The sequence below is a fragment of the Theropithecus gelada genome, chromosome 2 (assembly GCF_003255815.1).
Source record: "Theropithecus gelada isolate Dixy chromosome 2, Tgel_1.0, whole genome shotgun sequence".
Taxonomy (NCBI): domain Eukaryota; kingdom Metazoa; phylum Chordata; class Mammalia; order Primates; family Cercopithecidae; genus Theropithecus; species Theropithecus gelada.
This window is the reverse complement of record NC_037669.1, coordinates 80,215,713-80,234,363: the sequence shown is the minus strand read 5'-3', so window position 1 is coordinate 80,234,363 and position 18,651 is coordinate 80,215,713. Positions and strand designations below refer to the sequence as shown.

At 39.2% G+C, this 18,651-nt stretch overlaps 1 protein-coding gene across 3 annotated transcripts in view; it reads right to left on the bottom strand.

The window, feature by feature from the left end:
- Positions 1 to 18,651, bottom strand: part of FHIT (fragile histidine triad) — a 1,500,125-nt gene that overhangs the window by 162,946 nt on the left and 1,318,528 nt on the right. For all 3 annotated transcript variants that reach the window (XM_025377569.1, XM_025377568.1, XM_025377566.1), the window contains one exon: positions 13,254 to 13,322. In XM_025377569.1, coding sequence (XP_025233354.1) covers positions 13,254 to 13,322 — 69 coding nt within the window. The remainder of the gene's footprint in view (positions 1 to 13,253; positions 13,323 to 18,651) is intronic.

Here is an 18,651-nt window from a genome sequence, read left to right as displayed (position 1 = left end):
TCTCTCTGTATCCTCAGAAAACTTTTCAAGTCTGCCTATGCCTTTGTTTCGATACATGATGGAGATAAATGTACCTTAATGCCCAAACGAGCACTTCATTGTATATATTAACTAATCAGTATGCTAATGTCGTAGGCATATCACAGTCTCCCTCCACATTTGAGGGTGTCTCCAGCTAATGAAAATTTTGTTTCCAACCTCTTTCAAGGAGTCTAACTGAGCCTTATCCCAGATCACCAATAGATGAAACTAGCCCAATGCCCCAGGTAAAGAAGGTAAATGGTAGACACCACATGTGGATGGAAAATGATTTAGGAAAACAAGTGCAGTTGCTTATTTCAGGTCACTAAAAGGAAATTCAGCCTCAGTCTTCATATCAACTGATAGGGCCAAGATTACCAGAGAAGCCAATGAAATTTCATATATAGATTTGACCTAACTGTGCAATGTCCTTTCAATAACTCTGAAGAGCTTACTAGAAGAAACAATTTTTTAGAGTCACTAAAAGGAAATTCAGCCTCAGTCTTCATATCAATGGATAGGGCCAAGATTACTAGAGAAGCCAGTGAAATTTCATATATAGATTTGACCTAACTGTGCAATGTCCTTTCAATAACTCTGAAGAGCTTACTAGAAGGAACAATTTTTTAGAGGGAAAAATATGTTGGAGCAAGGCTACATTTCAGTGCAAAGGGAATATTCTATGAGTTCCTTAGTTACCACTCATGTAAGAAGGATTTCCAGCAGGTACTGGTGCAACTGGCCTACAAGATATTTATGGTCCATTAAGAGTTATAAGCAAGACTGTTTCTTTTTCAGAAAAAAAGCAGTTTTCTCTTAAATATTTTAGTGTGTTATGACATGAATACACTATAGGGCTAGCAAAAGTATTTAAGAGGTTCAGCACACAAAACCAGCTCCAAAAGGATGACCTTGGGAATTGTAGAAGCTTGGCTAGAGCATGTTGATGACTTCCTTGTGTTTAACAAAAAAATATAAAAAGGAGTTATAATAAAGTACCTAGATGGGGACCAGTGGGCCATATCCTAAAAACAGAGAAAATGCATGACTTTGTAAAATGCCATTTCTCTCACTGTAAGTCTTAATTACTGGTGGTGTGTCTAGGACCTATATATTTATTGGAAATCCAGTGTGTGTCGTGTGTGTGTCGTGTGTGTGTGTGTGTAAATGCCTCTAAGGTTGAACAGGGATATGAAAACCATTTGAGATTTAGTAATGGAAGTCCCAGTGTCTAAGAAAATCAGTTTTCTCACTATTACGTGGGTTTTCCATAAAATTGAAGGATAATATTTTCCTTAGGCTAAAGCAAAGGATGATAGAAATAGGGAAGGGTTTGTAGTCAAACAGACTTTGATATAAACAAGCTTTACCATGAGCTGGTTATGAGGTTTTGACATAGACATTTACTCTCCACAAATTTAGTTTCAATTCAATGGTATGAGTGATATTGACCCTGCCAGGTTAGTGAAAATAAAATAATGTATGCTTGGCACCTAGCAGACAGTCCAGCCCAATGTGTATTCTCATTGACAATAATTCGATTATTATTCTCAAATATTACATTTATTTAAAATAGATTTATTATTATTCTGAGTGTATTCTCAATGACAATAATAATTTTATTATATTATTATTTTTCATTAGTGCTCTCCCTAGGAGCAAAGACTGAGAACTAGAGTTGTTTATGACCACCAACCTTACACTAGAAGCCCAGTACAACTGGATATTTCCCCCCCATTTTAAATATGGAAAACATGAGACACTGAGATTTAAATAGCAAATTCAACATTAAAGAGTTTGCAATAAATCACTATGTTGACTCAAGGTGTAGAATTTAGAGCTATACAGGTATACCAGGTCTTTCTTGATTTCCTTGATTAGAAAGAAAATCTGGCATCATTCAAATTCCTCTTCTAAATCTGGGGAAGGTCATAACAATCTCCACAAACAGCTGCTTGCCAGTAAGCTGAAGCAGTTTGAAAGCATTCTAGAGCAACACCATCCAGAAATCTAATGCAAGATACATATGTTATTAAAAGTGTTTGGTAGCAACACCAAAACAAGTGCAAAGAAACAGGTGAAATTAATTTTAGTGATACAATTTTTAACTCAACATTACCAAAATATTATCATATCAACATGTAACTATTATAAAACATTATTAATGAGATATTTCCTTTTTTTTTGGTAGAAGTCTTTGAAATCCAAACTGTATTTTACATCTACAACACATCTCATTTCAGACTGGTCACATGTAGCTAGTGGCTACCAAACTGAATATCAATGGTAGACCTCACCTCGCAGTGACAAAAATATAACCACATTTTGAACACTTAAGCTGGGATTCTAAACATCAGGCTATGTTTCCAGGACTCTACGTCTCCAAAAGCAGGCAACTTGGAGGCCTTAGGGTTTCTTCCTGCTGGCACATGGCACATGGCACATGAATGAACCTTGCTCCAAGCTAAGAAGTTATGTTTTTTATTTATAAAGGTTCTTTGAATTACATGTATCATTCTTTTGTCTAAAGAATGACAGGTGATAATTTAAAAGTAAAAACATTTACAAATGCTTTGGGACTTTAAAATTGTATTAATTTTTATCTTCTGTTTCCCCCTAATTCTTGCTTATTTTGATTTTCTTCATTAAAAGAGAGATAAAGTCAAATGTTTTGGGGGCTTTTCACTTTGGGGCCATTATAATTTATATTGAGGGAATCATGCCAATGCTTAATTCATATCTGTTTTCTCTTTGCCTAATTTATCCATTTCTACTCATAATTTATTTTTCCAATAGTCTTTTTTTTCTGTCCCTAATCCATATACTCTCATTTCTCTAAGTAAAATAGATTTGGAAAAACTACTGAGATCTTGGTAGTATGCTTTAGCAGGTTAACTCCAAACTTATCAAAACTTTTTGGACAATTTTAAGTGATTTTATTAATAGCTATGTTGAGAACCTTGAATGTAAACCTAAGATTTTTTTAAACACCCAAACGGCCCATTTTTCAAGCACTGTAGTTAAACTTAGGTTTCACTGCAGCAGCCACTGTGAGACTGAGAGTAGAACTATGAGAAGTAGGTAGGACGACAGATGGACTACAGCAACAAGGACACCTCAGAGCAGGTGTTTTCCTCCTTCACAGGCAAGCATCTTAGAGCTTTCTGATGGAATGTATCTGTTTGGAGCGAGAATTCACTGAGGAGGGCAGATAGGACTCTGCACAAGAAGGCTTGATTCAGGAAATAATGAGGGAGGACCACATGGAGTGGTTTGATAGAGTGGATTTACTATGGATGCTATGGATAGAGTGACACATAATTAAAATTTTCTTATTTCTCACTAACATGCAACTGAACATATTCAAACAACATAGGAGAGCAATTCTGGAAAACTAATCTAGGGTGGCTGACCTCAAGGCAAACTCTAGGACAAAACCATAGAATCCTTTGCCTTGAAGCTCAACCTCTAGATACCTGTATCCTCCTCATCAACCACTCTTCAGCCTTCTTTCATTATTTTTCCTCTTTAGTGTCCAATGACTTCATGATCTTCCTTGGAGGCCCCAGCTCACCATCACTACCATTATAGCCCTCCATGCTTCTCAACATTCCTCACTTGCTCAACTCTATCAAACATGACTAGCCTGGGCCAGGCACAGTGGCCCATGCCTGTAATCCCAGTACTTTGGGAGGTCAAGCCAGGAGGATTGCTTGAGGCTAGGAGTTTGAGGCCAGCCTGGACAACACTGTGAGACCTGTCTCTACAAAAAAAAAAAACAAACATTAGTCAGGTGTGGTGGTATGTGCCTGTAGTCCTAGCCACTCAGGAGGCTGAGGCAGGAGGATCACTTGAGACCAGGGGTTTGAGGCTGTAGTGAGCTATGACTGGGCCACTGCTCCCCAGCCTGGCAACAGAGCGAGACCCTGTCTCTTAGGGGGAAAAAAACAGAGTTAATAAAATGACTAACCTGAATCATATATTGTGACAGTTAATATTGAGTGTCAACTTGACTGGACTGAAGGATGCAAAGTATTGTTATTGGGTGTGTCTATGAGGAAATTGCCAAAGGATATTAACATTTGAGTGGACTGGAGATGCAGAACCACCCTCAATCTGGGTGGGTACCATCTAATCAGCTGTCAGAACGGCTAGAATAAAGCAGGCACAAGAAGGTGGAAAGAGCTGACTTGCTGAGTTTTCCAGCCTTCATCTTTCTCCTGTGCTGGATGCTTCCTGCCCTCGAACATTGGACTCCAAGTTCTTTGGCTTATGGTCTCTTGGACTTATACCAGTGGTTTGCCAGGGGCTCTCGGGCCTTCAGCAACAGAGTGAAGGCTGCACTGTCAGCTTCCCTACTTTTGAGGTTTTGGGACTCGGACTGGCTTCCTTGCTCTTCAGCTTGCAGACGGCCTATTGCGGGGCTTCACCTTGTGATCGTGTAAGTTAATTCTCCTTAATAAACTCTCCTTCATATATGCATCTATCCTATTCGTTTTGTCCTGCTAGAGAACGCTAATACATATATTATCTGAATATTTGCTTCTGTGAGAAAAATGGGCACAAATAACTTTTAACCAGAAAAATGCTTTTCTGCTAATTTTGTTTCTCTCTTTTGAGGAACATAGAGATTTAACTCAGTAATAATCTGACATAGGATAGGGTAAACCAGATGCTTACCCAGCTCTCTCATTATTAAAATAGGTAGCCAAAGAGCATTCATAGATACAGAGGGAGTATTTGAGGTCATAGGCCATTAAATTAGCATTACTATATGCTTATTTGTTAGTTTCATCACATCTGGTTCTTTGAAAAAAAAGTCTCCATTAATTTAGAAGAGCATATCAAGTTGTTATCTTATTCTGAATGAGAGATACCAAAGTTTTCATTCCAAAATTCTCAAATACCCAGAAACTTACTACTCAGTGGGAGGACATCAGTAAACCCAGAAGACAAAAAGCTAATTAACTGTCTCACTGAAACATTCCTTCCTTTTTGAAAAGTCAACTAGGGACCCATGGACTCTGAGCCCATTGTCAAATGGTGTGTGAAAGAGATCCAAGTTCAACAATAAATATCATCAGCAATATAATGGTTCTCTCCAGCCCTCAGGGCCAAATGGCCTGCATTTTAGCAAATTGATTTTGCTCATGAATTGTGTTAAGCCAAGCAATTGTTTCCCATGACATGCTTGAACCCACGTTTGCTTTGTCTATGAAATTCATGGTTGAATTTGTCCAATTGCTGATTGCTATTCCCATTTGCTTTAATAATAGTCACTTCCTTCATCAGTAATGGGTTTTATATACAGTGCACAGTCACAGTCATTCAATGTCACCCATAAACATTTGATGAATTGTCCAATACAGTTATGAGAGTTGCTTATTTGCGATACAGCTAGGGTAAGTCTTACTGAGTTAATGAGATGATATGACATTAGGCCATGGGTGTTTCCTCCCCCACATTATCTATACACACTCTTTTATTCAAGGACCCATTTGGGTCATTACCATAATCTTCATCAACTTGTCAAGATAATGAAGGGCCCACTGAGTTCAGGGAAGGCTTGGCATAATTCATGAAAATTTAAAGAACATAGATGTAGAAAGAGTTTGGGCGCTACAGATAAACAAGATCTACATAGACAACCACAAGGAAAGAGCTTCAGCAGACATTCTGCTTTGGAAGGGGGAGAGTTTGAGCTCAGTTTTGAGACAGAACAGAGGCACCTATTCTGAAATGTCTAGGACATACTGCTGGAGGATGAGAAGGTGAAAACAAACTTAGAGACGATAATCAAGGTTGGAAAGAAAGAGTAGCTCTCGAGCCTGCTTTCAGCAAATCCTACATCTGTATTTGTTATGGCCACATAAATCTGGGTTTGGTGGGAGGGGGCAAGTTAGTTATCAACTTTGACATGTGTCTACCAGACTTGCTTAGCAATCAGACAAGGTTTATAATTGCTTCCCCTAACCATTCCAGAGTACCACAATTTGTAGCCTTCTGCACACTGATTGCTGACCAAAGGATTCTGTTCCATTAATGCCCCATTAAATTCACCTCAGATGGCTGATAGCACCATGTCGAACTCTCACTCAGTGTGGCTATGAGTTAGTGAATTGGCCCTCTGAAAAGCAATATATAGTCTCCTTTTAAATTATGTTAGAATGAGTAGAGAATTTCAAGTTCTTCTAGATCAACACCTTGGTTTTCTTTAAAATGTGTTCATTTGTTTTCAAATATTCATTGAAGGTCCAACCTAGGCCAGATTAGATCCTTGCTCTTAAGACTATAACACATAATTGGGGGATCCAGGTATTGAATAATAAAGTAATAAATTATGTCAAGTGTGGGAGGTGTTAAGAATGAAACAGACATGGTAATATGATAGAGTTACTCTAGAGGGGAGAGAGGATTAACTATTATAGATGAAATCAGAAAACAGTGAAAAGTATCCTTCAAGGAGGTGACTCAGAGATGAGATTTGAATGATGACATGAAGCCACATGAAGGGGAAGAGAAGATGGTAGACGTTACAGGTGAAGAGAACAACATGTGCAAAGGCACTGAGGTGGGAACAAGAATGATATGTTTGACAAAAGAAGTCAGTGGGAGAGAATGAGACTTACAGGAGCTGGGGAGATGGGGCAGGACCTACCATTGAAGTTAAAGAACTAACCTGGATTTTGGGTTTTACATTTAAGTCTTTAATCCATCTTGAGTTAATTTTTGTATAATATATAAGGAAGGGGTCCAGTTTCTGTTTTCTGCATATGACTAGCCAGTTTTCCCAACACCATTTATTAAGTAGGTAATCCTTTCCCCATTCTTTGTTTTCGTCTGTCTGTCGAAGATCAGATGGTTGTAGATGTGTGATGTCATTTCTGAAGTCTCTGTTCTGTTCCATTGGTCTGTATATCTGTTTTGGTACCAGTACCGTGCTGTTTTAGTTACTGTAGTCTTGTCATATAGTTGGAAGTCAGATAGCGTGATGCCTCCAGCTTTGTCCTTTTTGATTAGGATTGTCTTGGCTATATGAGCTCTTTTTTGGTTCTATATTAAATTTAAAGTAGTTTTTTCTAATTCTGCAAAGAAAGTCAACAGTAGCTTGATGGGAATAGCATTGAATCTATAAATTACTTTGGGCAATATGGCAATTTTCACGATATTGATTCTTCCTATCTGTGAGCATGGAATGTTTTTCCATTTGTTTGTATTCTCTTATTTCCTTGAGCAGTGGTTTGTAGTTCTCCTTGAAGAGGTCCTTCACATCCCTTGTAAGTAGTGATCCTAGGTATTTTATTCTCTTCGTAGCAATTGTGAATGGGAGTTTGCTCATAATTTGGTTCTCTGACTATTATTGGTGTATAGGAATGTTTGTAATTTTTGCACATTGATTTTGTATCCTGAGACTTTGCTGAATATGCTTATCAGCTTAAGGAGGTTTTGGGCTGACACGATGGGGTTTTCTAAATATATAATGATGTCATCTGCAAACACAGACAATTTGACTTCCTCTCTTCCTATTTGAACACCCTTTATTTCTTTCTCTTGCCTGATTGCCCTGGCCAGAACTTCCAATACTATGTTGAATAGGAATGGTGAGAGAGGACATTCTTGTGTTGTGTTGTGCTGTGCTGGTTTCCAAAGGGAATGTTTCCAGCTTTTGCCCATTTCATATGATATTGGCTATGGGTTTGTCAAAAGTAGCTCTTATTATTTTGAGCTATGTTCAATCAATACCTAGTTTATTGAGAGTTTTTAACATGAAGGGATGTTGAATTTTCTCAAAGGCCTTTGCTGCATCTATTGAGATTATCATGTGGTTTTTGTCATTGGTTCTGTTTATGTGATGGATTACATTTATTGATTCGTGTATGTTGAACTAGCCTTGCATCCCAGAGATGAAGCTGACCTGATCATGGTGGACAAGCTTTTTCATGTACTGCTGGATTTGGTTTGCCAGTATTTTATTAAGAATTTTCACACCAATGTTCATCAGGGATATTGGTCTGAAATTTTCTGTTTTTATTTTGTCTCTGCCAGGTTTTAGTATCAGGATGATACTGGCCTCATAAAATGAATTAGGGAGAAGTCCCTCTTTTGGGATTGTTTGGAATGCTTTCAGAAGGAATGGTACCAGCTCCTCTCTGTACCTTAGGTAGAATTCGGCTGTGAATTCATCTGGTCATGGGCTTTTTTTGGTTGGGAGGCTATTAATTATTGTCTCAATTTCAGAACTTGTTAGAAAACCTAGGCAATACCATTTAGGACATAGGCATGGGCAAAGACTTCAAGATGAAAACACCAAAAAAAAAAAAAAAAATTGCAACAAAAGCCAAAGCTGACAAATAGGATCTAACTAAAGAGCTTCTGCGCAGCAAAAGAAACTAGCATCAGAATGAACAGGCAACTTACAGAATGGGAGAAAAATTTTGCAATCTACCCACCTGACAAAGGTCTAATATCCAAAATCTACAAGGAACTTAAATAAATTTACAAGAAACAAACAAACAAACAAAAAAATCAAAAAGTGGGCAAAGAATATGAACAGACACTTCTCAAAAGAAGATATTTATGCAGCCCAGAAACACAGGAAAAAAGCTCATCATCACTGATCATTAGACAAATGCAAATCAAAACCACAATGAGATAGCATCTCACACCAGTCAGAATGGCGATTATTAAAACAACAGATGCTGGTGAGTCCGTGAAGAAATAGGAATGCTTTTACATTGTTGGTGGGAGTATAAATTAGTTCAACTATTGTGGAAGACTGTGTGGCGATTCCTCAAGGATCTAGAACCAGAAATACCATCTGACCCAGCAATCCCATTACTGGGTATATACCCAAAGGATTATAAATCATTCTACTATACACAGGCATTTTTATGTTTATTGCAGCACTATTTACAACAGCAAAGACTTGGAACCAACCCAAATGCCCATCAATGATAGACTGGATAAAGAAAAAGTGGTACATATATACCATGGAATACTATGGAGCCATAAAAAAGAATGAGATAATATCTTTTGCAGGGACATGGATGAAGCTGGAAACCATCATTCTCAGCAAACTAACACAGGAACAGGAAACCAAAGATTGCATGTTCTCACTCATAAGTGGGAGGTGAACAATGAGAACACATGGACACACAGAGGGGAAGAACATGCACTGGGGTCTGTTGGGGGTGGGGGGCGATGGGGAGGGAAAGTATTAGGACAAATACCTAATGCATCTAGGCTTAAAACCTAGATGACGGGTTGATAGGTGCAGCAAACCACCATGGCACATGTATACCTATGTAACAAACCTGCATGTTCTGCACATGTATCCCAGAACTTGAAGTTAAAAACAACAACAGCAACAACAAAAAACAACAAAATAAACTCACCTGGGGCCAGAGCACTGTAAATGAGTAGTCAGGGGGGTTAAACAGATGTTTCAGATAAACAGCATGCCCAGTATACCAGACAGAAGATCCTGGGGAATAGTAATCTTTGAGTGGCAGAGAGAAGAGGAGCAGCCCATGAAATAGGCAAAGATCTTAAACTCCAATGCCTTCAGGAGCTATGCATGCACCATCAGCCAGTGAAGAAAGCCTAGGTAGGAGGCAGACATGGCAACTGCATAGGCCTAGAGAATGAGCAATATGCCTAACAGCATTTAGATTCATTAAGAAATACTTTACAGCCACAATAAAGCAAACCACCACAAATACTTTGCAGGCAAAAATAAAACACATATGAGGAGGCAAGCAAAGCCCAAGGACCATCAATATGCAATGCTGAGCTGCAGGAAAAGCAGGAAGTGGGCTGGGAATGAGAAAAAAATCAGTAAAGTGTGGTTTCCTATACGTTTTTTTTAAAAAAGGTTTTACCTTTTATTTCCATGAACTTAACAAAGAAAATAATATGTTTCACTAGACAGTCACCCAAACATTGTAATACTAACAACAACAACAACAAAAAACCCCACTATTTGTTACAGAACTTGTAAAACCTGAAAATGGCGGTAATGATCAAATGGTTCAAATGTGTAAAGAGAGGAATCGCAAATTCAAGTGGCCCATCCACCGACCAAATGTAGATATCTTCTTGAAGAATTGTGGCCATCTGCTCTGTGCTTGAGTGAATCCAGGGATGGGAAGCTCACCTCCTTGTAAGTGTTCAGAAGGTTTTTTCACTTTGACCTGTTATTATGTAGAGCTAATGATATCTGCCACCTTGTAGTCCGATAATCACAGATATACCCTCTGGAGTCACATAGAATGTATTTAATACCTTTCCAACTGCCAGCCCTTCAGATAATTTGGAAACAGTGACTCTGTTACTATCTTCCCTCTACAAGTCTTCCTTTTCCAGGCAAAACATTCCCACCATCAACTACTCCCCAAATCTGTTTTCAGACACAACTGCCCTTCTTATGAACCTTCTTATTTGTAACTAACCATCTTAAAACAGTGCCCAGAAAGAACACAATGTTCCTAGCCAATTTATACTCTGGGGCTTCTTTAGGCATAATTTTCTACGTCTGCAGCAGTAGAAATACAATTACATTTTATGGAGCTCAGCCTCCTGCTGTTCCTGTTTCCTGCCTCTCACCCTCCAAGGCAGTCTGTTTGTTGAATGTCCTGAACAGATGCATAATCTAGAGCGAGTGCTCCCATCAATATAAAGAATGCCATCCCTCATCATTCCATCGCTTCTGATTAAGATCACTTGGTCTAATGTACATTAAGTTCTATACCAATAATGCCTGTGCGGTGCTGCATGCTTTTCATGCCTCTTTCTGAACACTGTGTTATTAGATACTCAGCCTGGAGAAGCATTTTCATACAAAGAGGAAGACAAAACTGAGAATGAATGGTTAAAGACAAAGGGAAAATTGGGAATTTCACTGTTGGAAAGAATGGTAGATGGGAACATCCAATGACCTGGCTTTGAATCTGGTTCTCTACTAACCATTGCTACTTAAAAAAACAGTAATAATAACAATAAGAACAGAAACTGCTATCTATTAACAAATTCTTGGTAAGTACCAACCCCTGAAATAAGTCTTTCAGGCTTCGATATCATATGGTTAGGAGATGCCACTGGGATTTGAACTTACTTCTGCCTGTTTCTAGACTTCAATCTCTACACAGTCTTTTACCACAATCTCCCTTAATGGATACTGTCTATACTACATATGACTTATACCACTGATAAAAAAAAAAAGAAAAGAAAGAACTCTTAGAGTAATTACTTCTCCTGAGATGATCCTCCAAAATGTAGAAGTAGAAACATGTGTTTTCTTATCTGTGGGGCCATCAGAGCATGCAGACAAGGGCAAAAGAATAAGAGAGGAGAGCGAGGCCATACACCAACCACAGTGCTGTACATTGTGTCTTGAACTGGGCTGAAATGTAACCATGCAGCTTCTGTTTCAAGCACATTTGGAACATCGACAAGATTTCAAGGTGACTGTTCAGCCTAAGAAAACAGTGTTTTCAAGCACTTTTAATGCTACCTTAGCAGTACTTACTAGTATATAATTCATATATATGTGCTAATTTATTCATTAAAACAGTCTGCATTTGGCAACATTTTGTTAACCTTAGTTTACATGACTGAGATTGGTATTTGTATTTTAATTACATCTCTTTATAATTACTCTATAATTCTGATTTTCTTCCAATGTGAACTAAGCCTTTATCAATCCCCAAACTGCATTCCACATCCAATGAAAATGAGTTCAAATTATAGTTTTATAGAATATGGCTTTGGAAAACCCAGAGAGCCTATTCCCAAAGGTAGTCATGCATCAGAGCCTCCTGGGGATTTCCTTATATAATGACTGATTCCTGAGGGCTGTGCAATCTACTCGATCAGAATCTCCAGGGACAGGACCTCCTGAGAATTGAGATCTGCAGCAGCTAGTCCACAAATCAGCACTTAGGTACTGGTGACTAGATTATTTCCACTCTACGCACATCCACTACAGCTCTTGGAAAACATAGGAAGCAAAAGATAGTAAGGGTTATCCTAAAGGCAGAATAACCAGCCACTTCACGAAATCCAATGCATCCCAGAAACATTAATTATAAGTTTCATTATTAACTGCTGACCTATTGTTCTTTATTTTCAGGATTTGAGTTGCCATTTTAATGTCAGTACTGCAAAGAAGCCCTATAGACACACACACAAAAAGTTGCATAGATTTTAACTGGTCCCTGGAAACGAGGTACAGATAATCATGTGGTTTATTTGACAGAGCCACATGATAAACAATCTATATAAACAATGTGTTTTAAAACGCATTCTCAAAGAGTTAGAACAGGAATGTCAAATAGACAGCAAATATGATACCTCCCTCCTATCTGATGCCCTTGGCAGGCATTGCTAATCAATCACAGCACTTTTCCTTGCATCCACAAACAGCCTCAAAGTCCTTTTAACCAATCACTCCAGGGCACTAGTGCTATCTAATCTGCTCTACCATGTGGGGGACATACTTTCCCCTCTTTGGCTAGAATAAACAGGTAAACTGAAATCACCTTATATTTTATAACAGCCTGATCCATGACAGACTCTACACTCCACATGGTGGAAATGGGCATCTGAAGGTTCTCATGTAGACAGGGCTTTAGGTGAGGATCACCTGGCTCTTGCCGATTCATGTTTGTAGTGGTTTTACACTTATATCTTTGAATGGGAGTACTTAGAAATAAATTAACTTCTTTAATATTTATGATATGTGAGTTACACTTATTCAAACCAACCTAGTTTTTCCTCACAATAATTCAAAGTCTCGCTTTGAATAAATGCTGTTGGGAACGACAAGCTGAGTTCCAAAGTGTTTTAAAAATTAAGTGTAGCATTTGACTAAAACAATCATATATCAATCTGCTTGATTTTCACCGGTAGCACCATAGGTTTTCTTCTGTGGAGATTCTGGGCCGTATCTCCATGCAAATATTTACTGTCCTGGTAAATGACAGGATAGGAATCACACGGACACTTGTTTTCTGCTGGTTTTCATTTGAAAAAGAAAATCATTATAATTAATTAGTCTTGGGTTCCCATGATGGCCATTCTTGACTCCTTGGCTTCTACTGCCACTTTCCAAGTCAGACTAAATAGAATTCCATTTCAGACCATATCTAGGGTAATACTTGATTCATTAGGTTGATGTCATCCCAACGACAGTCCCCGTGATCAAACAATAAGATCAGAGAGAGCAGACCCACCTTCTCATAGATGCTGTCATTCCTGTGAAAGTCTCCAGCCTTCCTGGGAAGAACATGGACGTGAACGTGCTGAAAATGTACAAGAAAGAAAAAAGTAAATGTGATTATCTCCCCATGTATTTTTAGACTTGACAGTGATGATCTCATGAAGCCCAGTTACTCCATGATGGTTCCTGCTGGGTTATTTTTCAGAGGAAGTTGATATCCACCTTCGGTAACTATACCTGAATTCTGCCGAGAAGAGAGCGCACTAAGCAAGAGAGAACAACTTGGTGGTATATATACAAGAGTTGGAGTGAAATGCTAGAGTGTTTCAGAGGCTCTATGGAATTATTCATGGTTGTCAGTCTTGGTTGTAGTTAGCCAGTGCTTTGAAATGACAGCACATCTTCAAAGGTGACCATCATGACTCTGAATCTGACAAGAAATAAGAATTGGCTAACAGAGAACTGCATAAGTAAAGAGCGAATAAATGAGAGTAGCAAGTAGTATAGGCAGAATTACAGACTCAGAGCTTTGAGAAATAATCGTATAATAGTAATACAAACAGTTCTCATTTATTAAGCATTTACTTCCTATGATAAGGAAAGCTGTGTGTTTGGCATTCTGTCATTTAGTACTCTTAAAAATCCTGTGAGGCAGCCAGGCGTGGTGGCTCACGCCTGTAATCCCAGCACCTCGGGAGACCAAGGGGGGCAGATCACGAGGTCAGGAGATCAAGACCATCCTGGCCAACACGGTGAAACCCCGTCTCTACTGAAAATACAAAATCAAAAAATTAGGAGGCTGAGGCAGGAGAATGGCGTGAACACAGGAGGCAGAGTTTGCAGTGAGATGAGATCACGCCACTGCATTCCAGCCTGGGTGACAGAGTGAGACTCCTTCTCAAAAAAAAAAAATAAATAAATAAATAAATCCTGTGAGGCAAGGTCTACTATGATCTCCATTTCACAGTAGAGGAAATCAATGTTCGGTGAGGCCAGAGCACCACAGGAAGTAAAAGTCAGCACCGGAAATGAGGCCTCTTGGCTTTTTCTCCCACGTGTTTCATTAGCACATGCACTGATTCTGCGAATTTAATCTTTTAAATAGCCCATTTCCCTAGTCTACTAAAGCACCCAGGTAATATACATAGCAATGCTATTATGCAATGATCGTGAATCAAGGCTCAGAGCATATCTAATTCAATATATTCTTTAAGGCTAAACTGCCATTTGAAAGTTTTACTTTCCAAATAGCCTCTATTGTACCTTGGGTGAAGTTAAACCTCACTTCTGCCCTTGAGCTATGTTCCACTTTTATTACAAACCATGGCGAGGAATGTGAAAATGAAGAGCTTAAATAGAGGCAGACAGTGGGTCAAACCTCATCCCTGATCACCCACCCCTTCTTGATTACTGCGATAGGGCTCCAAGGCTCCAAAAGGCCTCCAGAGAACATAAGATTAAGTGTCCCTGCGGCTTTGCAGTACAAGGAGGGGGAAAATGATACCCTATTAAAGCTGAGGCAGGGTACAACGTGGTCCAAGGTGAATGAAGCAGAGAGGAGCTTCAAAGCAGCCCCTGAGCACAGTTCCCAAAGAGTGACATGCTTTTGCCAGAATATTCACCAGTCAATGATAAAGACAGTCACGGATCTCTCAGCAACTGGGCCAAGTGTGTATTTAAGTCACAAAGATTATGTGAGCATGGAGAGAGAAAGTGAAAGAACAAACAAGGAAAAAATAAATCACAAACTACCCATGAAACCAAATTCTTAGGAGAAAGCCAGGCAGGTGGGCCTGGGCTGAAATCTACTGAAATCTCTAGATGGGCTGACTTAAAAGCAAAACCAGGAAAATAACATAGCACAAGGATAGAGACCACCCTTAGAAGGAGCCTTCATTCACTCTTTAATTCCAGAATCTCTTGCTATCCTTACTTCTTTTCATCTTTTTCTCCTTTCTTCCTTCTTTCCCCCTCCTCCTTTCTTCCCCTCTTCCTCCCTCCCATCTATCCATCTTTCACCACCTCCCTTGTACATTGTAGGAAGTTCCAGACCAGTGTCTTGCAGTTAAACATCCTAATACAAATCCTGGACCTACCACAAACTAACTGTGTGACCTTGCCTCACAAAGTCTATGTGTCAGTATCCTTATCTATATGGGGATTATAATGGTTGCTACCTCACAGGGTTAAGAGGATTAAGTCTGCTAACCATGTGCTGAGCATTCAGCTTTGCATGTAGTTACTACTCATTACCTAGAAATGTACAAGAATTACTTTTATTATTTAAAAAAACACATTTAAACCTGAAGACCAAGTAGACATCACATTCAGGGATTGATTTCTGTATCAGCAAAAAAAAAAAAAAAAAAAAAAAAGGAAAGATATTAAGAAGCTCCTTGAATGAGGGCATTGTTTAAGCATCTCTTTTGCAAAAGCTGGTTTCTTTTGCTTTGACTAGCCATTCTCAATCTTCCACCTGTACTTGGGGCTTGTTAAAATGCAGACTACAGGGCCCTGAAAGTCCACATTTCTAACAAGCTCCCAGTTGATGCTGGTCTAATGCCACACTTCGAGAACCACTGGCTTACAATATCCATCTGGTTTCTTACCTCGCTTCTGCCAGTGTGGGCACTGAGGTCACTCGCTGTTTTGCCTGCCCTACTGCATTATGTGTAGACTCTTTGTCTCATTTCTTGTTTTTTCCTCTTTTCCTTCCTTCTGTCTTTTCTTTCTCTTCTTTTCCTCCTTCGTTTTTATTTTTTTCCCTTCCCTTCCTTCTTTTCTTTCTCCCCACAGAATCTCACTCTGTCACCCAGGATGGAGTACAGTGATACAATCACAGCTCACTGCAGCCTTCAACTCCCAGGCTCAAGAGATCCTCCGGCATCAGCCTCCCAAAGCTGGGACTACAGGTGCATGCCACCACACCAAGCTAACTTTTTTTTTTTTTTTTCATATTTTTAGCAATGGAGTTCTCACTATGTTGCCCAGTCTGGTCTCAAACTCCTGGCCTCAAGCAATCCCCTCTCCTCAGCCTCCCAAGTAGCTGGCATTACAGGTGTGAGCTACTACATCCAGTATGTGGAGACATCTTTCTGAATGCTTCTCTGGCTTTCTGCATTCTGACCACTCTCCTTGCCTGGTCCTCAGGAATATGCCTGTCAGTATCCACTACTAACATACAGTGGGCTGCGAACCTGCACTTGGGAACCTCCAGGGTCCAGGTCTATCCCCTGCCTCCTTTTCTTTATCCTCCTCTTCTGGGTTTAGTGTTCAGGGCTATCTCTATAGGCTATGTTACCACCAAGTTCTAGAAAAGCCACTCTTGATCACTGGTAACCACTTGAAATTCGCTGTGACACACTAAAGACAGTGAACAGCTCACTGTACAGGTGGTTTTTTTCCCAAGGGCATAGATCTCAACCCACCCTGATATCTTGACATAAATTCTTAAGTGACAGGCTGATCACAGGATGCTGACACCCCACTTGGCTTCTCAGAACAGGGAAATCATGATAAAGCCAGCTCAAAGCCTCATTGCTGTGAAAAAATACCATCACTATGGCCTTCGAACAGAATGACATTCTGATAAAACCCTATGAACATCAGAGATGAGGATAATTTGATATAATCTGTTCTTAGTGGTTTCATATTAAGCTGTGGTGATCACAACTTACTTTTCTAAGTGCCAGCAAAACATCTATTTAATAAAAGCCTTCCACAAATTTGCCAGGAGTTGCAGTTTAGCTGCTTGAGTTAGAAGAGTATCTTTTTAAAGTCCCATGACACATTCCACACCAAAAATGTTTTCATGGTCAAATAACATTTCACAAAGATCATTATCACATTAAAGTATGAGAACTTCCACACAAAAGATGCTTGTTTAACTTCATCTAATATAGCATTCTAGAAACTTATTTGACTATGGAGTCCTGATTTTTATTCATGTAACACTTCTGTAGACTTTTCTAAAGTATACATTCATTCACTCAAAAATATCTATTTCTAGGTGCTATTCTAGGAACGAGGGATATGGTAATGGACAAGACAAAGCCTCTGTCCCCACAGAGCTTATATTCCAATGGGTGATGCAGAAGATAAGGAAATGACTAACTTTATATTCTAATTTTGGATAGAAATAAGTGTCATGAAGAAAAACATAATGGTATAAGGTAAATAGTGAGCACTGAGCCATTCTAACTTTTGACGTTTGGGAAGAGAAGTAGGACCCAATTTAAGGCTGTAGTGAGGAAAGAGGCAAAATCAAGAGAGGGTAAGTTCCAACAGCCCAGAGAACAAATTTCAAAGAGGGTATCACTAACAGTGTGAAATGTTTTTGAAAGCTTGAATTGTTTCAGTAAGGCTAGGAGAACAAAATACCATGAAAAGATGCTCAACATTATTAGTCATTAGGGAAATGCAAATGAAAACCACACTGAGCTACCACTTCATACCCACGAGAAAGGCAATAATCAAAAGACACAATAACAAGTGTTGGGCAGAGTGTGGAGAACTGGAACTCTCCTACACTGCTGGGAATGTAAAATCATGCAGCTACTTTGGAAAACAGTTTAGCAGTTCCTCAAAAAAGTTTAACGTGGAGTTACCATGTGACTCAGATTTCTGATCCTAACACATACCCAAGAGAACTGAAGACATATGCCCATACAAAAACTTGTATGTGAATGTTTACAGCAACATTATTCACAATCACCAAAAAGTATAAACAACCCAAATGACTATCAACTGATCAGTGGTAAACAAAGTGCAGTATATGTAGACAATAGGATATGATTTGACCATAAAAAGGAGTGATGTACACTAAGTGAAAGCATCATGCTCAGGGAAATAAGCCAGACAAAAACGGCAACATATTGTACAATGCCATTTATATGAAAATGCCAAACTAGGCTGATTCATAGAGAAAGAAAGATTTGTGGTTGTGAAGAGAGATGCAGGGTAACTGCTAACGGGCACAGGGTTTCTTTTGGGTTAATGGATATGTTCTGGAATTATATAGCAGTGATGGTTGCACAACTTTGTGACTATACTAAAAGAATGAACTGTGTACTTTAATAGGGTTTCTTTTACATTATGTGAATTATATCTCAATAAAGCTATTACTCAAAACAAAACAAAACAAAACAAAAAAAAGTGCAGGCCGGGCGCTGTGGTTCATGTCTGTAATCCCAGCACTTTGGGAGGCTGAGGTGGGTGGATCATGAGGTCAGGGGTTCGAGACCAGTCTGACCAACATGGTGAAACCTTGTCTCTACTAAAAATACACAAAAAGTTAGCCGGACTTGGTGGTACATGCCTGTAATCCCAGCTACTCGGGAGGCCGAGGCAGGAGAATCATGTGAACCCAGGAGGCAGAGGTTGCAGTAAGCCAAGATTGTGCCACTGCACTC